Below are 22761 nucleotides of genomic sequence, written 5' to 3'. Positions count from 1 at the left end.
AACAAAGGAAAAATGACTGTTGACATACTTTTAAGTTTCTCAGGGAAAACGGCATGATAGGAGGACTATATTACTATTTATAATTTCTTATATGTCTGTCGGCTGAAGAGGTAAAGTTTATTAGAGGTTTATAAATGTTGATTGCTTCTCATCTTGATTCTAAAGCCTTTTAGACACACAGATATACCCAACCTCCTCCCCTCTTTTTCGTCTTACCTTTACTAATGATCCTATTTGGATATAACTGAACCTTATTTATGCATCTTCACATATGTGTATATCCATGTAGCCTGTAGAGGGCAGCATGCTCTGAGGGAAAAAAAAACAAAAAACAGGCAACTGTTTATCTCCGTAAAATATGAGATAAGCAGCTATATATATATTTTCCGATAGCAAAACAAGTAAAATGTCTCTGTTAGAGAAGCCAGAGCTGCCCCATGCTTTGTTTGTCCCTGTCTGCCACATTAGGCGTCTGTTTGGATGATGAATATTTTTTATGAATTGGCTCAGCCTACCTTGGAGGCTACTTAGGGATTATACCAGGTTCCACGCCTTTGCCACCAAATGGGACTAAGCACATCATTATATTTATAAAGATAAATACAAATGGAATTTTTTTCATTTGGCTCTGATTTCTTGTCACCCTTGACTGAGGTGTGGAATTTGAGTCAAACTGTACCTGTAGTTCTAATTTTATTTGGTAGTCAAGTGAGACTTTACCTTCCTATCTTAGAATTCTGCTATCTCACATCCTTTGCTTTTAGCTTGTGACTGCCAAAAAATTCTAGTGCCTTTTATTTTTCCCAAGAAAATGAAAAACATTTCCACAGGGACATTTTCTGTTCAGAGCAGACGTTGGGCTTGAAGCTGGGCTCCTTCCTTTGCCTGCCTCGTACTTCTTTGGGGTGAGTCCCTGATCAGGACCCCTTCTCTATTGCCACATTCATTGATTTTCTCAATCCAGTCTCTACTGTTCATCTAAAGAGGCAAATCCTCCCATTGTGTGAACTACACTATTCCTTTATGAGAATTTAGAAATTTCTAGAAGCTGCGTTACATATTTTAAGGATGTAGAGCAGTACTGTCCAATAGATCTTTATGCATTGACAAGAATGTTCGCTATCTTCACTTTCCAGTATGGTAACCACTAGCCACGTGTGGCTATTGAGTAATTTAAAATGTGGCTAGTGCATTTGAGGAACTGAATTTTTAATTTCATTTAATTTTTATTAGTTTAAATTTAAATAACCACATGTGGCTAGCGACTACCAAACTGCATGGTGCAAAATAGAACATAACTTCTGATCAGCTTAAAGCAAGTGTTTTACCAGAATATGTTGTGAGGTGAATTAGGATTTTCAGCTAAAAACCTCCAGCCCAGGTTTTTATTTTTGCACTTATTTCTTTATTATATAGCTATAGGCTTAAATCCAAATCCTATGACTCTGTCCCAGGATTTGCTTTCTCTCAGAACATCTGAGAGATTTTCCATTTTCAAATTCTTCGATTTTGTTGAATATTGAATGTATCTCTCTTGGGTATCCAGAATGGAGTTTCAAAGCATGGCATTTCGGCAGCACTGATTCTGTAGGCGCTGGCCATTTCACAGTCTAAGCTCTGTCATTCATCACCTGTTTGTAACTAGTGTTCCTAAATATAGAAACACAACTTAGTAAATGTGCTAAAATGTGTCAGGCTACATAGAAGCTTGATACACAGCTCATTAACTAAGTTGGTTTTGTTTGTGTGTGTGTGTATGAGCAGCTGTTTACATTGAGTACAAATAAAGCTTAGGTTTGTATCATCCTTTTTGAAATGACCTCAATATTATTTTGAAAATGTTCTTGTGGCCAGGTGTGGTGGCTCAAGCCTGTAATCCCAGCACTTTGAGAGGCCAAAGTGGACAGATCACTTGAGTCCAGGAGTTTGAGATGAGACTGGGTGACATGACAAGACCCCATCTGTAAAAAAAAAAAAAAAAAAAAAATTATATATATTTTTATTTATATAAATATATGTATATATATTTTTATTTATATAAATATATATGTATATATATTTTTATTTATATAAATATATATGTATATATATTTTTATTTATATAAATATATATGTATATATATTTTTATTTATATAAATATATATGTATATATATTTTTATTTATATAAATATATATGTATATATATTTTTATTTATATAAATATATATGTATATATATTTTTATTTATATAAATATATGTATATATTTTTATTTATATAAATATATGTATATATTTTTATTTATATAAATATGTGTATATATTTTTATTTATATAAATATGTGTATATATTTTTATTTATATAAATATATGTGTATATATTTTTATTTATATAAATATATGTGTATTTTTATTTATATAAATATATGTGTATATATTTTTATTTATATAAATATATGTGTATATATTTTTATTTATATAAATATATATGTATGTATATTTTTATTTATATAAATATATATGTATGTATATTTATATAAATATATGTATATATATTTTTATTTATATAAATATATGTATATATATTTTTATATAAATATATGTATATATATTTTTATTTATATAAATATATATATATTTTTATTTATATAAATGTATATATATGTTTATATAAATGTATATATATGTTTATATAAATGTATATATATTTTTATTTATATAAATGTATATATATTTTTATATATATAAGTGTATATATATTTTTATATATAAATATATGTATATATTTATATATGTAGATATATTTATATTTATATATGTAGATATATTTATATTTATATATGTAGATATATTTTTATTTATATATGTAGATATATTTTTATTTATGTAAATATATGTAGATATATTTTTATTTATGGAAATATATGCATATATGTTTTTATTTATTTGTGTAAATATATGTGTATATAATTTGTATATGTATATATAATATATAAATTATATACACATATGTATATATAATACACATATATGTATATATGTGTATATAATTTATATATACATATATATGATTTATATATATGTATATATAATTTATATATAATTTATATATACATATATATGATTTATATATATGTATATATAATTTATATATAATTTATATACACATGATTTATATATGTATATATAATTTATATATAATTTACATATTATATAATGAATATATATTTTATATATATATAAATATATATATAAATAAACTAACCAGGCATGGTGGCATATGCCTGTAGTCCCAGCTACTTGGGAGGCTGAGGCAGGGGGATCATTTGAGCCCGGAATGCAGAGGGTGCAGTGAACCAAGATCACACCATTGCACTCTAGCCTGGGCGACAGAGCAAAACCCTGTCAAAGAAAAAGAGAAAGGGAGAAGGAAGGAAGGAGGGAGGGAGGAAGGAGGGAGGGAGGGAGGGAGGGAAGGAAGGAAGGAAGGAAGTTATTTTAAGTTCCCAAGTAATCAGTTGAGTTTTTTTTCTCTCTTTCGTTTCTTTAAACACTTCCATATCTTTACATATGATCTGCAAATGCCTGTCTTCAGTTTCCTACATTATACCGATATTGTTAGTTTTAAGACATCAGTAGACTGGTTTTTTTTGCCACCAGCTTCTGATTCATATTAGAGATATACCCGAAAATGTCCTTACCTACATATACCTGGAAGTTATAAGTAGTTGGACGCCAGATGATACTAAATGTGCAGCTTTTTAATCCTATTCATTTGTCTTTCTTTTATTTCAGTTATAAAGGTGAAAATGCTTATCAAAAAGATAAAAAGCTTTAGCAATCATGCCAATTTGGGTTTTCTTAAAGCCACAGATGTGAAACGGCACCTTTCCATTATAAATCATTTTATATAAAGAGCCAGATGTAGAGTTAAAGTCAGGAATAAAGGACTGTGAAACAAAGGTTGTGCTCAGTTGCAGTCAAAGATAGCCTCAGCCTATTTTATGCTCACCATCAAACCACACTTTGGAGCATTTGTGCCCCCAGATCTACAACCTCCTCCACATGAGAGAGGAATGTAGGGTCTGCTGGGAGTCATACTATAACAATAATTTGACCAGCCTCTTGGAAAAGCCTAGGCATCCTCTTACGACAGGGCATGACAGAGTAAAATAGAGGCCCTGAAGCTTTTAGCAGTGTTTTTTAGTAATGAACTTTAAGACTGGGCTCCCATGCACAAAGCAAGTTCCCTGCCATTGTAAGATTGGTAGCCTTTCCGTTGATGAACATGCGAATTATCGCAGAAAAATCGTTTCACTAAAGTTTCTACAATGTAGCAACTGTTTCTGTGTTGGGAACAGCCAATTGCAAACTCCAGAAGTACTTTAGGCTGTTTGATAATAGCATTTCAGTCAAATGGAGAGTCAGATAAGCATAGAGAGAGAAAATGAAAAGTCAAAGGCAAGGACTTGGAACTAGAAGGAGAACACGAGGTACCATTACTTAACTCTTCCTCATAACATAGAGTTGAAATACATCCTGCAGATTTGTTGTTAAAAGTCACTCCTTAAATTACACATTCACATTCTAATGTAGAAGGAAACGATCTTTTTGAAAGAAGATCTGTTGAAAGAAATACATGAATTTTTGTTCTAATTATTTGAAAATCCCTCCTCCAATATGTTCTCATATTTGTTGCATACATCACGGAGTAAATAAATTATTTGCCAGGACTTGAACTGCAGAACAAAAATGACAAACAAAAATTTTATGCATACTAACTTTAGCACCTGCCATGTAAGACTCTGCAGTATTTTCTCCCTAAACAAACATCACAGTTACTCAGAATTCTAGCAGATGTCAGTTTGATACTCTGCAGCTCTGAGGGCTGGTTCAGATGTGTGCATGTCACTCTATTTGGAAGTATTTGAGCATAAGGATTGGGAACGGGAAAAGAAGAATGAGGATGGCCAAGTAGAAAGCATGCTTTTGCACTGTTGCGTTGATCAATCTGGACTTGAGGCCAGCACCCTGGTGCCCACTAGGCAGGAGGAAATCAAGACGTATAAAACTAAGATAGGCCAGAGAAACAGGAACCAATCATGGTGGACCATAAAATGAGGAAGTCACTGGACATTTAGAAAAAGGACAAACAGAGTGGGCCTGAAGGGGAGATTGGCAAAGAGAGTAGTATACTTTAGTGTGTAACATAGCAAAACACAGTTACAAAATCTTCTTAAAATTTGGAGACAGATTCTGAAGCATATCTATCAAGAGAATGTTTCTATCTCAAGGTATTTAAAAGAATATTGAAAATATTTGTTCTTAAAGTACCTCACCATTATCTTATTTTAGTAAGCATTTAAAAACAGAACTACCATTTGACTCAGCAATTCCATTAATGTTTATATTTCGAAAAAGAAAATAAATCATATTACCAAAATGGCATATGCACTCACATGTTCATCATAGCACTGTTCACAATAGCAAATACATGGAATCAACCTAGGTGCCCATCAGTGTTGAACTGGATAAAGAAAATGTGGCGCATATTCACCATGGAATACTATGCAGCCATAAAAGGAATGAAATCACATCCTTTGCAGCAACATGGATGCAGCTGGAGGCCATTAATGTAAGTATATTAACATAGGAACAGAAAACCAAATATTGAATGTTCTCACTTGTAACTGGGAGACAAACATTGAGTATTCATGGACACAAAGATGGCAGCAATAGACACTGGGGACTCTTGGGAGGAGGGGGAGGGGTAAAAGGGTTGAACAAGCACCTGTTGGTTACTATGCTAACTACTTGGGTAATGGGATCATTTGTACTCCAAACCTCAGCAACATGCAATTTACCCATGTAACAAACCTGCATGTGTACCCCCTGCACCTAAAATAAATCTACAAAAAAGTAAAAATAAATAAAAATTATGAGACCTTTTTCGTATAAGTTCATTCATGATCTCAATCCTCTTTACTTCATGTTTTTTTCCATTAATGGTAAATTCTCCAATGAGGTTTCTCCTACCAAAATATTTTCAGGGATGTACTCTAATTTGGGAAAGAATATTGCAGTCCTAAGGGACTCTTTTAACTCCACTTAGTAAGGTCAGTTTAATTTTTACAAGTGTAGCGGTAGGGGGAGAAGTGGTAATAGTGCAGTATGAAGTATCACTGGCTACACTTGTTCACAGCACATGTCTGTGCCTCACAGCATGCCAGAACGCTTTGTCTGTATCATCTCATTTAATCCCGAAACCAACTCTCAATTTGTTTTCTTGGTAGGAACATCTAAGTTTATTTTACAAATTTTATTTTCCTGTCTTCAGTTATTTTGTAGTCTCAAGAGCAGATCTAGAAATACCTGTCTCATTTGCCGTTTTTATACCAAACAGGGCTGAGACTAGAGTGAGGCATGTAAGGTGCTCATCTTGGGTTCAGAATTTAGGTGGTGTGAAGAAAAATCTCAGCGATCAAGATAAATAACACTTTAATGCAATATTTCAAAAACTCAAAAGATAGCTTCAGTATCTTGTATGCTCTCCATCAAACTACCCTTCATCAGCACCCAACCCCACATCCACAACCCACTTCTTCATAAACACCAATACTGGTGAGGTTATAGAAAAATGAGCCCATTCATTTACTGTGGATGTCCCTGTAAACTGGTAAATGTGAAAAACAATATGGAAACATATGTTAGCGGCCATAAAGAGATCGTGGAACATTCAAGAAATTTAATTTAGTATCTTGATGCTCTGGATGTTTGGGAATGCTAAGTTTCCACTCTTATAGAACTTACCTTCTAGAGTAGCGAGGACAGTAAACAAAAAATAGTATAATCTCAAAGAGAGCTAAGTACATGAAGACAATAAAACAGAGCAATGTGATGAAAAAGAGCACTGGCAGACTGTAAGCATATGAAAGCTGGGATTTTCACTTTTTGCTTAATCCATGTCCTTAGCGCCTACAACAGAGCCTGTCCCATAGAAGGCACTCAGTTCATATTTGTTGAAGAATGAAAGTGCTTGGTGGTGAGAGTATAGTGAATGTGGGGAGAGTGAGAGAAGAGGAGACTGGCGAGTGAAAGCAGAGGCCAGCCAAGGAATGGCCCTGCAGGCCAGAGTTTAGGATTTTCCTTTACTTCCAACAGGAAACCTGAGGAATTATGTTTTGAACCTACCAATTTCACTTGTTAGTATTTCTCCCAAGGAAATAGATCAACCAAGTAAAAAGTGAGTTGCCCCAAAATTCTCATTATTGTATTGTAGTTTAAAATTTTTAAAAAGACTTGGTATCAACTTAACCAAGATTAAAGGAATGGGGAAAGGTTTAACAAATCATGATTCAGGAACTCAGTGGAATATTACACAACAATGTTAGGATATTATGTATGGAGATTTTAAAAACATAGGAAATTCTCCCTATGTTTCCTGAAAAAAGATTAATAAAAAATATATATACTATCATATTACTATAAAAAGTCTGTGGACTAGCTGTTACTGAATTGTAATATACAAGATGAAAATGGTTGTGATACAGTAGTAGAATTTTGGGTGGTTATTTTTCTACTTTCCCAAAATTATCTTTAACATTGTCACGTTATTTTAATAACAAAAATGTTGCTTAATTTGTGTAGAGTTTCTGTTTAAGGTGATGACAGGGTTTTGGAAATACTGTGATGGTTGCACAATATTACGAATGTAATTAATGCCACTGAATTGTACACTTAAAACGATTAAAATGGCAAATTTTCAGTTATTTATCTATATTACCACAATTTACCAAAAACAAAACAAAACAAAACAAAAAAAATAGTTATCTTCTATAATCATCAGTGTGGCCAGCAGCCCCAAAGGTGGCTCCCAGCGATCCCACCTTCTGGTCTTCACACCGTTCTCTCTTCATCCCAGGATTGGTCTTGGTGACCAATAGGATGTGACAGAAGTTATTGCACATTACTTCCAAGGTTAGGTTATAAAAGATTGCATCTCCTGTCTTGGGCTCTGGCTCCTTCTATCTCTGATCACTGGCTCTGGCAAAGCCAACCAACATGTCATGTGCCCAGCCCTAGAGATAGGCTCACATGGTGAGGAACTAAGACCTTTTTTGCCAACAGCCATGTGAATGAATTACCTTGGAAGTGGATCCATCAGACCCAAACTTCAAATAAGTACAACCCTGGCTATCAATTTGACTGCAACTTTGTCCCTGAATCAGAACTATCCAGTTAAGCTTCTCCCAGATTCCTGATCCTTGGAAACTATGAGATAATAAATATTTGTTGTTTAAAAAAAAAAAGAAGACAATATAACTTTTTTTATCTTGCTTTCACTACAGCTATCCTCATGGGTATGCAATAGACGCCAGCTGTTTTTTCCCTAACTTTGAAGTCTTGTTTTCTCCTCTTTTAATGGAAGTCCTGGGTGCAGCAGACTTTATTAATTAACATTAAAAGGAGTGCTGTGCAGTAAAGTAAAATTTATTTATTTCCATCATGACACCTCACAGTATCATGGTCGCAAAGTCGAGTGCATCACTAGGCCTTGGCCTGACATGAGATGCCTATAACCATGTTTTTGCATATGGAGGAGATTCGTAAAACTAGCTACATTACTAAGAGAATATTAAGTGGCAAAGTGAGAATCAAAGTAAACAGCCCAAGTAAAAGAAAAGTCTACACCCTCAACGGGATACAGCATTTATGGATGTCAAAAATTTTTTCTCTTCACAAAAGGGAAAATGAAAAGCTAATATAACCTCAAAATGGACTTGAGTAAAATTCAGGTATTGAAAGGAAATTTTATTATATAAAAACATATTCAGGCCGGGCACAGTGGCTCACACCTGTAATCCCAGCACTTTGGGAGGTCAAGGCAGGTGGATCACCTGAAGTCAGGAGTTCGAGACCAGCCTGGCCAACATGGTGAAACCCTGTGTCTACTAAAAATACAAAAATTAGCTGGGTGTGATGGCAGTCGCTTGTAATCCCAGCTGCTTGGAAGGCTGAGGCAGGACAGTTGCTTGAACCCAGGAGGTGGAGATTGTAGTGAGCCGAAATCGCACCATTGCACTCCAGCCTGGGCGACAAGAGCGAAACTCTCCAGGAAAAAAAAAAAAAAAAAGAAATACAAAAAAAATTTTCAGTGGTTAAAAAATACAAAGAACTAAATTTAAAAATTTTCTTGGAGCTCTATACATGGAGTTAATATATCTAGTTGATTAAAAAAAATTAGATTACACACTAATGTTTTTTATTTTTTTGTATACATTCCAGGATTTTCTGAGTGCTCTAGAATCATCATATCTTACTTTCCTAATGAGAAAAAAAAAACAAGCTATAAATATAGCCTATAGATGGAATGATACAGGGAAGAGAGCACCAACATTTGAGGCGTGTAATGGGCTCTGCCTCACTTGCTGTGTGACTGAGGCTACGTTGCTCCTCCTATCTGAACCTCAGCTCCTTCATCTGCAAGGTGGGATGATGATGATCACCTCATAGGCTGGGTGTGTAGTATAAGGGAGATCACATGTGAAAAACATCGCTAGCACATAGTAAACCATATGTTTTCTTCCCCTTTGTATATCTTCCCCCAGTATTTAGAACAAGGGTTCCATCTCCTGGCTGGCCATGTCTTCTGTGTAATGGGAAGAGATGAGATCATTCACCAGGTAGTTGGTTCAGTGTGCAGTTGGGAAGCCACTGTGGGTTAGAGAAGACAGATAGGAAACTCCTCGTAGGAGTGGAAAGCATTGAGAGGGATTCTGACATTTCTTTCTTAGAGAACAGAGCCCGTGTAAAGGATGCTCAACTATTCAGCAGTCTTAATCCAATTCTTGCTTTAGACATAAGCCATTTCTCTTTCTTTCATAATGAAAGCATATATTTTCAAATTCCAGATGCAATATCATAAAATAAAGAAGCTGAAATTAGAGTGCCCAGCAAATAGATTTTTCATTTGCTTTGAAGTAAACTTTAATAACCCATGACCTCTGACCTAACTGAATATTCTTTCATTTTGATATAAATGGGAGCACTATTTTTGGTGATTTTCTGCAGTCCTAACCATTTAATATGTTTAATCTACAAGATAATTTTTTAGGGATAGCATTAGGAGATATACCTAATGTAAATGACGAGTTAAGGGGTGCAGCACACCAACATGGCACATGTATACATATGTAACAAACCTGCATGTTGTGCACATGTACCCTGGAACTTAAAGTATAAAAAGAAAGAAAAAGAAAGAAAGAGAAAAAAAAAGAAAGAGAAAAAGAGATGAGGAAACATCTCTTCTATATCAACATGGAGTGCTAAACTATATATTGCCTTTAAGAAAAGTTCTTTTTTACACTTTTCTTATTATCTTGGATCATGTCCAGTCTGTAAGGAAATAAACATGTGAAGAAAGAGTTCTGTGGAATGTTAACTGCTCTGCTATTTTTCTTCTTTTTATCATGGCCCAAGATTCACCAAAGTTGAGATAAATTCACCATGCCTTCTTTAAAAAGCGTAACAGCAAGGCATTCTTCCTGTAGGAGTCAGACTGTAAAAGGTGATTTCCTTTTACTCCATTTGGTTTAAGCCTGTAAAAAGCATTAAGTGAAAAATCTGATATATTTGTTAGGGCATTTACTGCATTACTAAGTTATACTTTCAGTTCTCAGTGAAAGGTTTATTGAGAACATAAACTTTGAAGAGGTTTGTTCAGGATTAAAGATATATTTTTTCTTCTCTTTTCGCGAAATAATATTATACAAAATTATGCCTTTCAAGAGCTATTTTTAGCGCTACTTATAGTAGAAGGACATACTGTTCCAAAACCTTCCTCTGATGATGAGATTTGTAACTTCTCTAGGGTTTCAGAAGAATGAAAGGCTAGGAAGCTACCATTTCTGTTAACTCCATTTACCATAATGCAGATGTACCAATAAGTTAAACTTTTTACCAGAGCCTTTGATGGTGAAAATGTTTTTCATACTGCTTGGATGATTTCGACTAAATATTTATAACCAATCTCTCTGAAACATAAGCCATTCCTAAATTTTTACATAGATTGAATTTTTGGGTAAATGAAGATTTGGGTTTAAACTCCCATTCTATCTTTTATCATAAAAAATGAGAGTTGTCTGTTTCAGTTGAAACAGTGCTTTAATCAACCACTTTGAAATCAGGAAAATTGGATAATCTTTATTCTCCAAATAGTATAAATATTAAAAGCGTCACAGGAGTGTAACATTCACTAATAATTTACTTTGCTTCACTCTTGGTTTCCTAAAAACATTTTAAAACCTGTGAAATCAGTGAAATAATAAGATGCCTATAATCGATTTAGGCAAGTTATGGTAAGAAAAGGTCAATCTTCACAGCAGTCCTGTGAAGTAGGAGAGGGCTATTAACTTTATCCTAATCTGTGTCCAGAAGTTGGAAAGGTCTTGAGTTACCTAATGTCTTTCAGGTAACAATGGGATTTCGGGTTTGTGTGGTTATGAAGGTCTAGTGCTTATGATAGATAGGCTATAACTAAATAAAATAACTGGGAAGCTGGAAATCAATTCTGTTGAATATACATCTTTGGGTTTGGGGATATTCTATGCTGACTTGTGAGGTTAGACTTTTAAGTATTCTGCAAACCTTATTCTTCTGATTATAAAGGTCAATTATTGTAAATGTATTTTTCTTCTATCAAGTCTTCTAGTCAGAGGGTTGAAAAGTAATTATTGGTGCCTCTTTTGCTGTTTACTGCTTTGTTGAAGTAAAATACTTAACAAAAATTATAAAATCATATAATCACTGGTTCACTAAATCTAGGGATCTTTTCTAAAATATAACTGAGATACGAGTATAATGACTGACAGGTTTGTACTATCCCATATATGAAAAATACTATTAATGTTTGGTGATCTCTGATAAATCATAGGAGAAGTTTTTAATTATGCTATTTATGCATGTAGAATTATAGTTTAAGTGCACATGGATTATAGTGTTCTGTATAAATTATTAAAAATAAAACTTCACCACTGAAAATAGTCACTGCCAGTAGGCACTGGAGAAGATTGCAAAAGGAATTAAAGTGGAAGCTCTGCAAAAGCAATGTAGCGAAGCAGTTACCTTATTCTCTTCTGTAGACAGTAGGATGGAAACATGATCTACTTTTGTAGGAGTTAAATGAAAATAAGTTTAAATAAACGAGGCTCTTGTTGAAAAGAATATAACAAGTTCATGTATATTAGTCTATGAATATTTTATGATAATGTCTGTATCAATGGATTTATGAAAGGTAAATATGAAAATAGCATCATATTAGTACACAGGAAAGGCTGCTATAATTACATCATAAGTTAACAGATTTTTAAAAAGCAGATCACCCTTTCTTTGGTTTTGGAATGATCTTAAACATTTGAAGACATCTCTTTTTCCAGGAAGGGTAGAAAATAGTAATAAATAAAATCAAGGCTGGGGAATTACTACCAAGCTAAGCTCTGAAATCCAAAGCAAGAATTTAATATTTTCATTTTTCTGGCCCACTTTTGGCAGTTTAGAATAGCCTTAGAATGTCAGTGCTAACGTTTTCAAACTCTTGATTCATTTCAGATCCTGCTGAGGGCTCTTCAGCACTTTCTGTACTTTTTCATCAGGTAGAGTTGACTGCAAGGGCAACTGTGTATTGAGTAAGGGTTAGATCTGATGGGGAGACCTAGCAGTGTAGATTCGTATGATTATTCATCTTGTTCATGTTAAGGCTGGACTCTCCCCATTGTCCTTATTTAGCATAGGACAGTGGAGGTGTTAACAAGAATATAGAAAGAATAGTCTCTATAGCAATAAAGTTCAAAATTAAAGGAAAGGAGAGAAATATGGAAAAATGTAATGTGTTCTTAAGGAAAACTTTAGGGATAATCTAATAACCCCTTTACCAACTGAGTAATGTACAGCTAGCAATAACTCTTTGGCATGGCATGTAATGGACACTAAGATGTAAGTATCAGAAGTCTGAATACTCCCCATTTTGTAAGCATGACCCTTTGATCATCTGGATCAAATAAAATAATGTATGGGAAAGCATTTTGTGAACTGTGGAGCTGCCTACAAATAGCATTATTCTAATATAGCATTGGCTGTCAAGTGAGCTGACCATTATGGGAATGAGTGTCTGCCAGGGAGATTGTGGCATTAAACAATTTCATTAGAATAAATGAATAAGAATTGAGTATTTTTATGTACTAAAACTACAGCCTATTTACAGAAACTAGTATAAAAATGTTATCAGTTTGTTTTGAGGGGAGGAATCTCATTAATTTTTTTTACATTGAGTACAGTGAGAAAGGAAGTCCCAGTGTTAAACAACTCTGTGTCTTTATTATTAATGTAACTACGAGTCTTGCCTCTCATTTCATTGCACAGCCCAGCACCTGGGGTTGAGAAGTACACTGCACAGGGCTGAATCTTTTCTTCTGTTAGTCTTTATTTTCCCCAAGAGTTTATTCCAATGTCAGATTCAGTCATGTTCTGCTTGACCAATTTCTGACGCCTCCTTGCAAAATGAATAAATTTAAGCCTATTTGCTAAAAGTAAGTCATTTTTTGAAAAACAAAAGCAGTGTTATGACCATAGTACTCCCTCTAAGACAAAAAGCTTTGATAAGAGGGGGTTACATGAGCATTTGAGCATTTTGCTTTTGATGTGTAGACAAGAAGACTGCTGCATCTGACAGTTCCGTTCAGTAGTTAAGGAAAACAGACAGACTTGTTTTTATTGGTGGGTGGACTTCTTCACAAATCATTTTCAAGCGATCAGATGTTGATTAATTCAGTGGCCAGCACCCGCATTGGTATCCTTGCCACAGAGACATGCACTGTCAAATGAGGGGATCCAGGCTCTGTGGCTTTGCTCTGTGAAGAGTGTGACAGTGCATAAAGTATGAGTATAGACCCTCTGCATCACTCACTCCAGGTTGGTTGTTGTACTTCCAACTCTGTAAAAGAAAGCACACTATTATGCTTCAGACATAGGCCCATAGTGAGTTTAATAGTATCCCGTCACCATATAAAATGCAAGTGAGGAACATTCTAGAACTTTTTCTTCCCATTTAAGCTTTTTATATGGGATTTTGTATCTCCATTGAATGGCCTAATATGTAAATTACACCTACCACACCTTTACTCTTTATATCCAGTTTTCATGAGCTAAAACATTAATAAATTCCAGTGGAGAGTTTTATAGAGATTTAGAAGCCACCCTTGGGAACAAAATGTAGCTTGCCTTAGTTGTTATACAAGCAGGTGTATCATCAGTTTTAGAGGGAGTCTTTTAGAACTATAGTGTAAAAAAAACCCGAAATCAAAACAAACATCCATGCAGTCCTAGTTTATAAGTTAACCTTAAAAAGGCAAGGATCAACTTCCTTCCCACTTCAAAAACCAAACCAAATCAGAAAAAGAAAAAAAAAAGAAAAAGAAAATGACATCTTCTGGGGGATATATAGTTTGAAGAGGTTCTTTAAGGACCAGGACTTGAACATAAGATGTTTTTGCTCAAAAATGACTGTCTACTTCTTCAATTTTTATTTCTCAGGTAATGTGAAACCTCTATAGATATAACCATTGATATACTCATTACTCAAGCAAACATTCAGTCATTTAGCAGACGTTGTGTCTCCACATTGTATTTGAAATGCTGCCTTCTGGCCGAGTGCGATAGTTCACACCTATAATCCCAGCACTTCGGGAGGCTGAGGCGGGCGGATCAACTGAGTTCAGAGTTCAAGACCAGTCTGGCCAACATGGTGAACCCGATCTCTACTAAAACTATAAGAATTAGCCGGGCGTGGTGGTGTGCACCTGTAATCCCAGCTACCCAGGAGGCTGAGGCAAGAGAATCGCTGGAACCCAGTAGGCAGAGGCTGCAGCGAGCCGAGATTATGCCACTGCACTCCAGCCTGGGCAACAGAGCAAGACTCTGTCAAAAAAAAAGAGAAATGCTGTCTTCCAGGAAGTAGCCCTCTTCGTCTTGCCACAACCAGTGGACCTCCTCTTTTTCTTTTTTGCACCACCATTTTTGTCCTCCACTTTCCATTCCATCTTTTCAACTTTGATGGTACTCTCTAGTCTGGCAGAGGACTCCAGGTTTACTTTGCTCTTCATCTGTTTTCAGGAAGTCTTAGAAACTTAGGTTAGATTTTGAAGAAGCGTTAGTTGCAAGGTTGAGTGGAGAGAAGTGAGAGGCACTGTTTGTTCCTTTCATTGGTGGCAGAGCAGGAAATTCTGGTAGGTCAGCCCTGGCAGGCCAGTACAGCTGTGCTAACTCTCCCTGCCTCTGGTTCACAATCCGGTTCTTCCCAGATTGGAGGATATGTAGCATTAGAGCTAGGACGACTCTTAAAGACAATCTATTCCATCTTCCTCATTCCTGAGGTATAAAAACTAACCTGTACAGGGAATAAGGAGAATATCCTGCTGTATATTCATGGTCTAAGACTGTTTTTCACTATTCATGTTATCTTCTTTCATACATTTTTTTTAAAAACTGCAAGGAGACCGAGAGAGAGAGAGGGAGAGTGTGTGTATTGCATGAATAAGGACTAGAAAAATGCAGAAAATTCTTTATAATTAGAAGAGCAGCATACTGTTATTTTCAACTGTATTAAAAGCACTTGTTTCATAGTTATTTGCAATATAAGATTCTCATACCACACATACTCTGAATTCAGTAGGGATAGTTTATGTCTTGTCATCCAGGTTTATAATTTTAAAATTCCTTATTATTTTTTTTTTTTAAAGAGTTTCCATGAACAACAAACATCTTTTTACAAAATGAATGTGGAATGAACGTAACAATCTCTTGTCCCACATACCCTTCCAGGTTTTTCTGACCCCTTGTGAACATAGAGGCTCATTGAGTACACCCCCACCAACCTGATGGGCCCAGTTCCATCAGCCTGAGGCAGATTCTCACTCAGTGACCTGGGATAGAACACTGAAATCTATAGGAGGGCCTCAGCAGCATCTCTGGGTAGGCTGGAGCATCCCTTGAGGCATCATTGGGAATCCCCTCAAGACAAGGAAGTTCTAATTTCAGCCACTCACAGGAGGGCAGCTCTCCATCCTTCATTCCTGAATGTTCTTTGTGAAAAATCTGCAGTCTTCCATCTCTCTAAATGGCTCCATCTTCTGAATTTTTATTATAGTCCCCCTGACCTGGCCCTCTCACATGGCCCGATGTTCATCCTTCTTGATAAAAATGTGGAATCATCCAAAAAGATTGTCCAGTTCCCTTTTGCTAACCTCTCTCACCCTCCCTCCAGCCTATGTCAAACATTGATCAGTTTTCTGTTTATATAATTTTGGCTTTTCCAGAAAGTTGTGTAAATGGAATTATATATCTATAAGAGGCCTCTTGCCTCTTCACTTTGGGTAATGCATTTGAGATTCATCTAGACGTTGTGTGGTGAAAAAATGTCAGCCTGAATCAACTTCAGATAATTAGTTTCTGAGACTAAATAGAGGTGACTTAACAGAATTAGTTTTAAAAGAGAGGGATGGGGCAATGAAAGAACACCAGGGAGAAAAACCTAAAAATTATAAGTGTAGGTGATTATTTTGTGATTATTCCAGGGAGAAAGACTTAAAAATTATAAGTATAGATGATTTTATAGTAACTAATTAGATTACAGGGATTATAAATATATGCCTATAGGGGGAAAAAAAATCTCTTCTACTACTCCTAGTACTAAAAGTCACCTAAAATGCTGGATACAATACACCAAGCACGTGATTTCAGGTGCACAGCTGAACCAAGAAGAAAATAAGTAAAATCTCCAGAAAGGCCAAGAATGAAGAAAGACAGGAAACCAGAAGAATAATCAAATGCTGAAGTTGCAGCTGCCCTGAAGTTCTCTAAAATAGAAACATGAAACCACTTGGGGATCAGGAAACAAGGCCTTTGGCCTGAAAAAGGTAGGGAATAGGAATTGAAATTCTCCACATAGAGTGGGGACCCTCAAAGCACATTAATGGGCTTCAGTAATGTAATTCGGCCCCAGTAATGGACTCAGGAATAACTGCTTCCAACAAAGAAAGACCACAAGGACAATTGTTGGTGCCAGCCTTCACTGTGGATAGGGATGTAAAAGTCTGATATGAGAATTTCTACGTATTTAGGCTTAAATTTACACAGCTTGCATGCTCTTGGAAACCAACAGCAAGAACTTGGAGTACCCATGTATTGGGAGAGCCTCAGGCCTTTTGACAGAAGCGAAAGAAAATCCTTATGGAGAAACACATTCTCAATCCAGGCCTCTCAGGTTTCCCATAGATTAACATTAGACAACCATGGGCTCACAAACCAAAAATTATAAAGCATATGAGGAAAAAGTTATTGCAAGTGAGGATCAGTAGCAAAAGCAACAAAATTGAACTCTCCTGTCACCCAGCATTTTAGGTATTGGGAGTTATCAGACATACAACTGTATTTAAAATGTTGTAAAGAAATAAGATCATATAAAAAACTTAAGAGACTATCAAAACTGAATAGGCAAATTTGTCAAAGAATTGAAAAGACCTTATAAAATCAAAATGAACAGAGAAAATAGCATATTAGATGCAATTGATTAAATAATTCACTGAACTGAGCGATGGCTCTGAAGTAATTGCCCAGAATGGAAAACAGAGGGACAAACAGATGGAAAACATGAAAGAGTAAAGACATGGACAATTTAATGAGATCGCATTGCATCCAAATTACAAAATGAGGGAAGAGATAGAATTGGGGAAAGATAATATTTGAGGGGTAATGGCTGGGATTTTTTGTTGAATCGATGAAGAACATGAAACCTCAAATTCAGGAAACACAGTGAGTACCAAGCAGGTTAAATAAAAAGAAGACCTAACATTGCAATTGCAGAACTCTGAAGAGGAGGAGAAGAGCATTAAGAGGCAGAAACAACAGAAGCCTATGGAATAATGTCTTCAGAGGGTTAAGGGAAAATGCCTTGAGCCTGCATATCAATTATTAAATATATACCCAGCCAACCCATTATCCTGTATGAAAACAAAACAGAATTTACCACCAAATGATGCTCATTGAAATAACTGCTATCATTTATATTTCTGGCACAAAAAAAATAATCTGGGAGGGAATGTCTGAAACATGAGAAGAAAGGTGATTAAATAAATTAGTAAACATGGGTAAATAAAATAACAACTATAACAGTAATAATAATAATGTCTAATATGTGTCCTTAAAAAGCATAGAAAATAGAAATAAAATATTAGACAATAATATGATAGATGAGACTGTGTCATTAGAATTAAAGTATTCCAATATTTTTGTACACGAGAGTAAAAATAAAATTGAACTCTAAATTTTAAGTTAAATGGAGTTAAATATTAAAAACTTAAGGAGCCATCCACTTGGAGAACTGAGGGTGAAGATGTAAAGTATGGAAATTTATTTTTATATCCTCGATGGTAAAAGACACTAAGCCAACCTATACCAAGAGAGGTCACTGCTAGCTGCAGGTTGGGCAGTTCTGTAGTGTTCTTGGTCATGCATTTGCAAAGTTTCTGAGGGGCAGTGGAGATTATTATCAAGCATACAGCATGACTTCTGTGCAAACAGGTGAACTATAGAAAGTCATTACTATTCTACCAAGCAGCTCCATGACAGGGGTTAACTAGGACACAGAAGAATCAAATTAAAATCAGGAAAGCAGGAGGAGGAGCCAAGATGGTCAAATAGGAACAGCTCTGGTCTACAGCTCCCAGCATGAGCGACGCAGAAGACGGGTGATTTCTGCATTTCCATCTGAGGTACCGGGTTCATCTCACTAGGGAGTGCCAGACAGTGGGCGCAGGTCAGTGGGTGCGTGCACCGTGCGCGAGCTGAAGAAGGGCGAGGCATTGCCTCACTCGGGAAGCACAAGGGGTCAGGGAGTTCCCTTTCCTAGTCAAAGAAAGGGGTGACAGACGGCACCTGGAAAATCGGGTCACTCCCACCCAAATACTGCGCTTTTCTGATGGGCTTAAAAAACGGCGCACCAGGAGATTATATCCCGCACCTGGCTCAGAGGGTCCTATGCCCACGGAGTCTCACTGATTGCTAGCACAACAGTCTGAGATCAAACTGCAAGGCGGCAGCGAGGCTGGGGGAGGGGCGCCCGCCATTGCACAGGCTCGCTTAGGTAAACAAAGCAGCCTGGAAGCTTGAACTGGGTGGAGCCCACCACAGCTCAAGGAGGCCTGCCTGCCTCTGTAGGCTCCACCTCTGGGGGCAGGGCACAGACAAAAAGAGCAGTAACCTCTGCAGACTTAAATGTCCCTGTCTGACAGCTTTGAAGAGAGCAGTGGTTCTCCCAGCACGCAGCTGGAGATCTGAAAACGGGCAGACTGCCTCCTCAAGTGGGTCCCTGACCCCTGACCCCCGAGCAGCCTAACTGGGAGGCACCTCCCAGCAGGGGCAGACTGACACCTCACAGGAGCCAGCCGGGTACTCCAACAGACCTGCAGGTGAGGGTCCTGTCTGTTAGAAGGAAAACTAACAAACAGAAAGGACGTCCACACCAAAAACCCATCTGTACATCACCATCATCAAAGACCAAAAGTAGATAAAACCACAAAGATGGGGAAAAAACAGAGCAGAAAAACTGGAAACTCTAAAAAGCAGAATGCCTCTCCTCCTCCAAAGGAACACAGTTCCTCACCAGCAACGGAACAAAGCTGGATGGAGAATGACTTTGACGAGCTGAGAGAAGAAGGCTTCAGATGATCAAATTACTCCGAGCTACGGGAGGATATTCAAACCAAAGGCAAAGAAGTTGAAAACTTTGAAAAAAATTTAGAAGAATGTATAACTAGAATAACCAATACAGAGAAGTGCTTAAAGGAGCTGATGGAGCTGAAAACCAAGGCTCGAGAACTACATGAAGAATGCAGAAGCCTCAGGAGCCGATGCGATCAACTGGAAGAAAGGGTATCAGCGATGGAAAATGAAATGAATGAAATGAAGCGAGAAGGGAAGTTTAGAGAAAAAAGAATAAAAAGAAATGAGCAAAGCCTCCAAGAAATATGGGACTATGTGAAAAGATCAAATCTACGTCTGATTGGTGTACCTGAAAGTGACGGGGAGAATGGAACCAAGTTGGAAAACACTCTGCAGGATATTATCCAGGAGAACTTCCCCAATCTAGCAAGGCAGGCCAACATTCAGATTCAGGAAATACAGAGAACGCCACAAAGATACTCCTCGAGAAGAGCAACTCCAAGACACATAATTGTCAGATTTACCAAAGTTGAAATGAAGGAAAACTATCACAGTAAACTATCACAAGAACAAAAAACCAAACACCGCATATTCTCACTCATAGGTGGGAATTGAACAATGAGAACACATGGACACAGGAAGGGGAACATCACACTCTGGGGACTGTTGTGGGGTGTGGGGACGGGGGAGGGATAGCATTGGGAGATACACCTAATGCTAGATGACGAGTTAGTGGGTGCAGCACACCAGCATGGCACATGTATACATATGTAACTAACCTGCACATTGCACACATGTACCCTAAAACCTAAAGTATAATAATAATAAAGAAAGAAAGAAAGGAAGGAAGAAAATAAATAAATAAAATCAGGAAAGCATTTTACAAGAGTTCTGACCTAGATGGGTAAACCTAGGGGAACTTCCTTTCTGTTGCCTCATTACTGGATTAAAGAATTGGTCTTGCTTTTCAGGAGGTTCATTTCACGTCCTGTTACTCCCATCTTCATACTACAAAGCACTGAGGATTTCAAGTGTAGTATAAAGTGTGGTACATTGAAGTAGACTTCAGTTATTTTTACATTATTTTTTACATCATTTCTGTATGCTTTATTCAAAAAATGTTTTCATTTTTAAATAACCCTATTGAGTGCTTTTTAACTAACATAACTCAAATGAATAGGTCAGGTCATGTGAAGTCACACACAGGACATTCCAGTCAGTATGACCTTAAATGAATGTTAAAGGAACTTTAAAAGTATGGTCTTACCCAGTAGTGAGAATATGTGAAGCAACTTACAATACTGCTCTTGTGAGAAAGAAGGCATCCAGTTTCTGAATAATGGTACACTACCATTTATCCAAGCCTGTTGATGACTGGTTATGTTTTGTAAAATGAAGTTTCTTGGAGAGGCTAGTTGTTGTATTAAATATTACTGTCATCATGTTGCTGGTTTTGGGAGAGCTCTAGTGTTCAATGTCCAAGCATTAAAGTGGAATGAAATATGAAGATGCAGTAAAGTTCATAAGACAAAAGTGAAATGGAAATGTTAGAAGCAAGCAGTTTTTCTCTTTGAAGCAGTATTGTCTTACAATGCAGCTGCACTTCCTAGACACCAGCAGTCAGAGAAACAACTCTTGCAGTAAATAAAACCGGGCTACCTGATGCAATTGCTTTGGAAATGGAACTTTTAAGACAGGACCCAGTTTATCAAACATATTAGCCAACGTGTAAGCTTAGTGAATGATAAGTCTAATGAAGCTTCTGCAGGAGTATTGATGAGCATTTTTGCCAGGCCTCAAGAGCTTGACAGAATTGAAACCTCTGTATTTGGATTATGATCAGCTTGTTTGAACACTCAGCAAAAGATGCTTGTTTGTCCAGGCGCAGTGGCTCACGCCTGTAATCCCAGTACTTTAGGAGGCTGAAGCGGGCGGATCAGTTGAGGTCAGGAGTTCAAGACCAGCCTTGCCAACATGGTGAAACCCTGTCTCTACTAAAAATACAAAAATTAGCTAGGCATGGTGGCGCATGCCTGTACTCTCAACCACTCTCAGGCTGAGGCGTGAGAATCGCTTGAACCTGGGAGACAGAGGTTGCAGTGAGCCAAGGTCATACCACTGCACTCCAGCCTGGGCAACAGAGTGAGACTCTGTCTCAAAAAAGAAAAAAGAGAAGCTTGTTGTTCAACACTTAAACCATGTTTACCATTCGTTTGAGTTGACCTTTCCTGAAATCCTGCAGTATTGAGTTATGTGTTCTTGAAGTCTATTCACATTCTTGAATCTTATCAATATATAAGGAATATAGAGATATTGGGTGCCAAAATACCCAGCATAATACTTGTATGTTTTTAATGTCCTACAGAATTAAAAACCTAAGAACTGTGAACAGTCTACGCCTTCTGTGATTTATTCCTTCAGTCATTTCAAACATTAATAGTGGTGCCTGTATGGCTATTTGCCTGCTACTATATGTTTATAACTGCCATATTTAAAACAGTGTACGTCAGATTTGTGTACCCATTGATTTTGTTGGCTCTCATCCAAGTTTAATGATGATTTCTTAATGTCTTTTTATAAATCTCATTTTGTGCTATTATGAAAACCTCCATTTTGAAAATCACAAACCTCTGGTTGAAAAGTTCATGCAAAGTCCACATTGCACAGAAGCACATATTTTTAATGTCTGTCTCCAGACCAAAAAAGTCTTAAAGTTAATTTAATATCTGCATTTGAGGTGCAACTTAAAAGAGAAGATCTGAAGGAAGAGTGGGAGAGCTATTAAGTAGTTTTAGCAAAATGTGTTTGTGTTGTTTAGGACATATGCTCTTTAGTAAATATTTTTTAAGGTAGACATGCCTTATGATTGTAGCTGAAATAATTGTTAATAATAAAATTTTTGAAAATCTTGTAATTTTTTTCCATATCTATTGGAAGTTGTTTACCAGCTGTTATTGTTTGAAATGTGATTGTTGTCTATCTCTTCCCAACCTCTCTTGCAAAAAGAGAAGT

General features: G+C 36.4%; 1 protein-coding gene across 11 annotated transcripts in view; it reads left to right on the top strand.

Moving 5' to 3' along the window:
* The window catches only part of CDK14 (cyclin dependent kinase 14), a 592876-nt gene that overhangs the window by 474656 nt on the left and 95459 nt on the right, over nt 1–22761 (top strand). The window contains exon 13 of one of the 11 annotated variants that reach the window (XM_054559002.2): nt 1855–1891. Coding sequence (XP_054414977.1) covers nt 1855–1876 — 22 coding nt within the window. The 3' untranslated portion in view covers nt 1877–1891. 11 annotated transcript variants of the gene reach the window in all.

The sequence above is a fragment of the Pongo abelii genome, chromosome 6, assembly GCF_028885655.2.
Source record: "Pongo abelii isolate AG06213 chromosome 6, NHGRI_mPonAbe1-v2.0_pri, whole genome shotgun sequence".
Taxonomy (NCBI): Eukaryota; Metazoa; Chordata; class Mammalia; order Primates; family Hominidae; genus Pongo; species Pongo abelii.
This window is presented reverse-complemented; position numbering and strand designations above follow the sequence as displayed.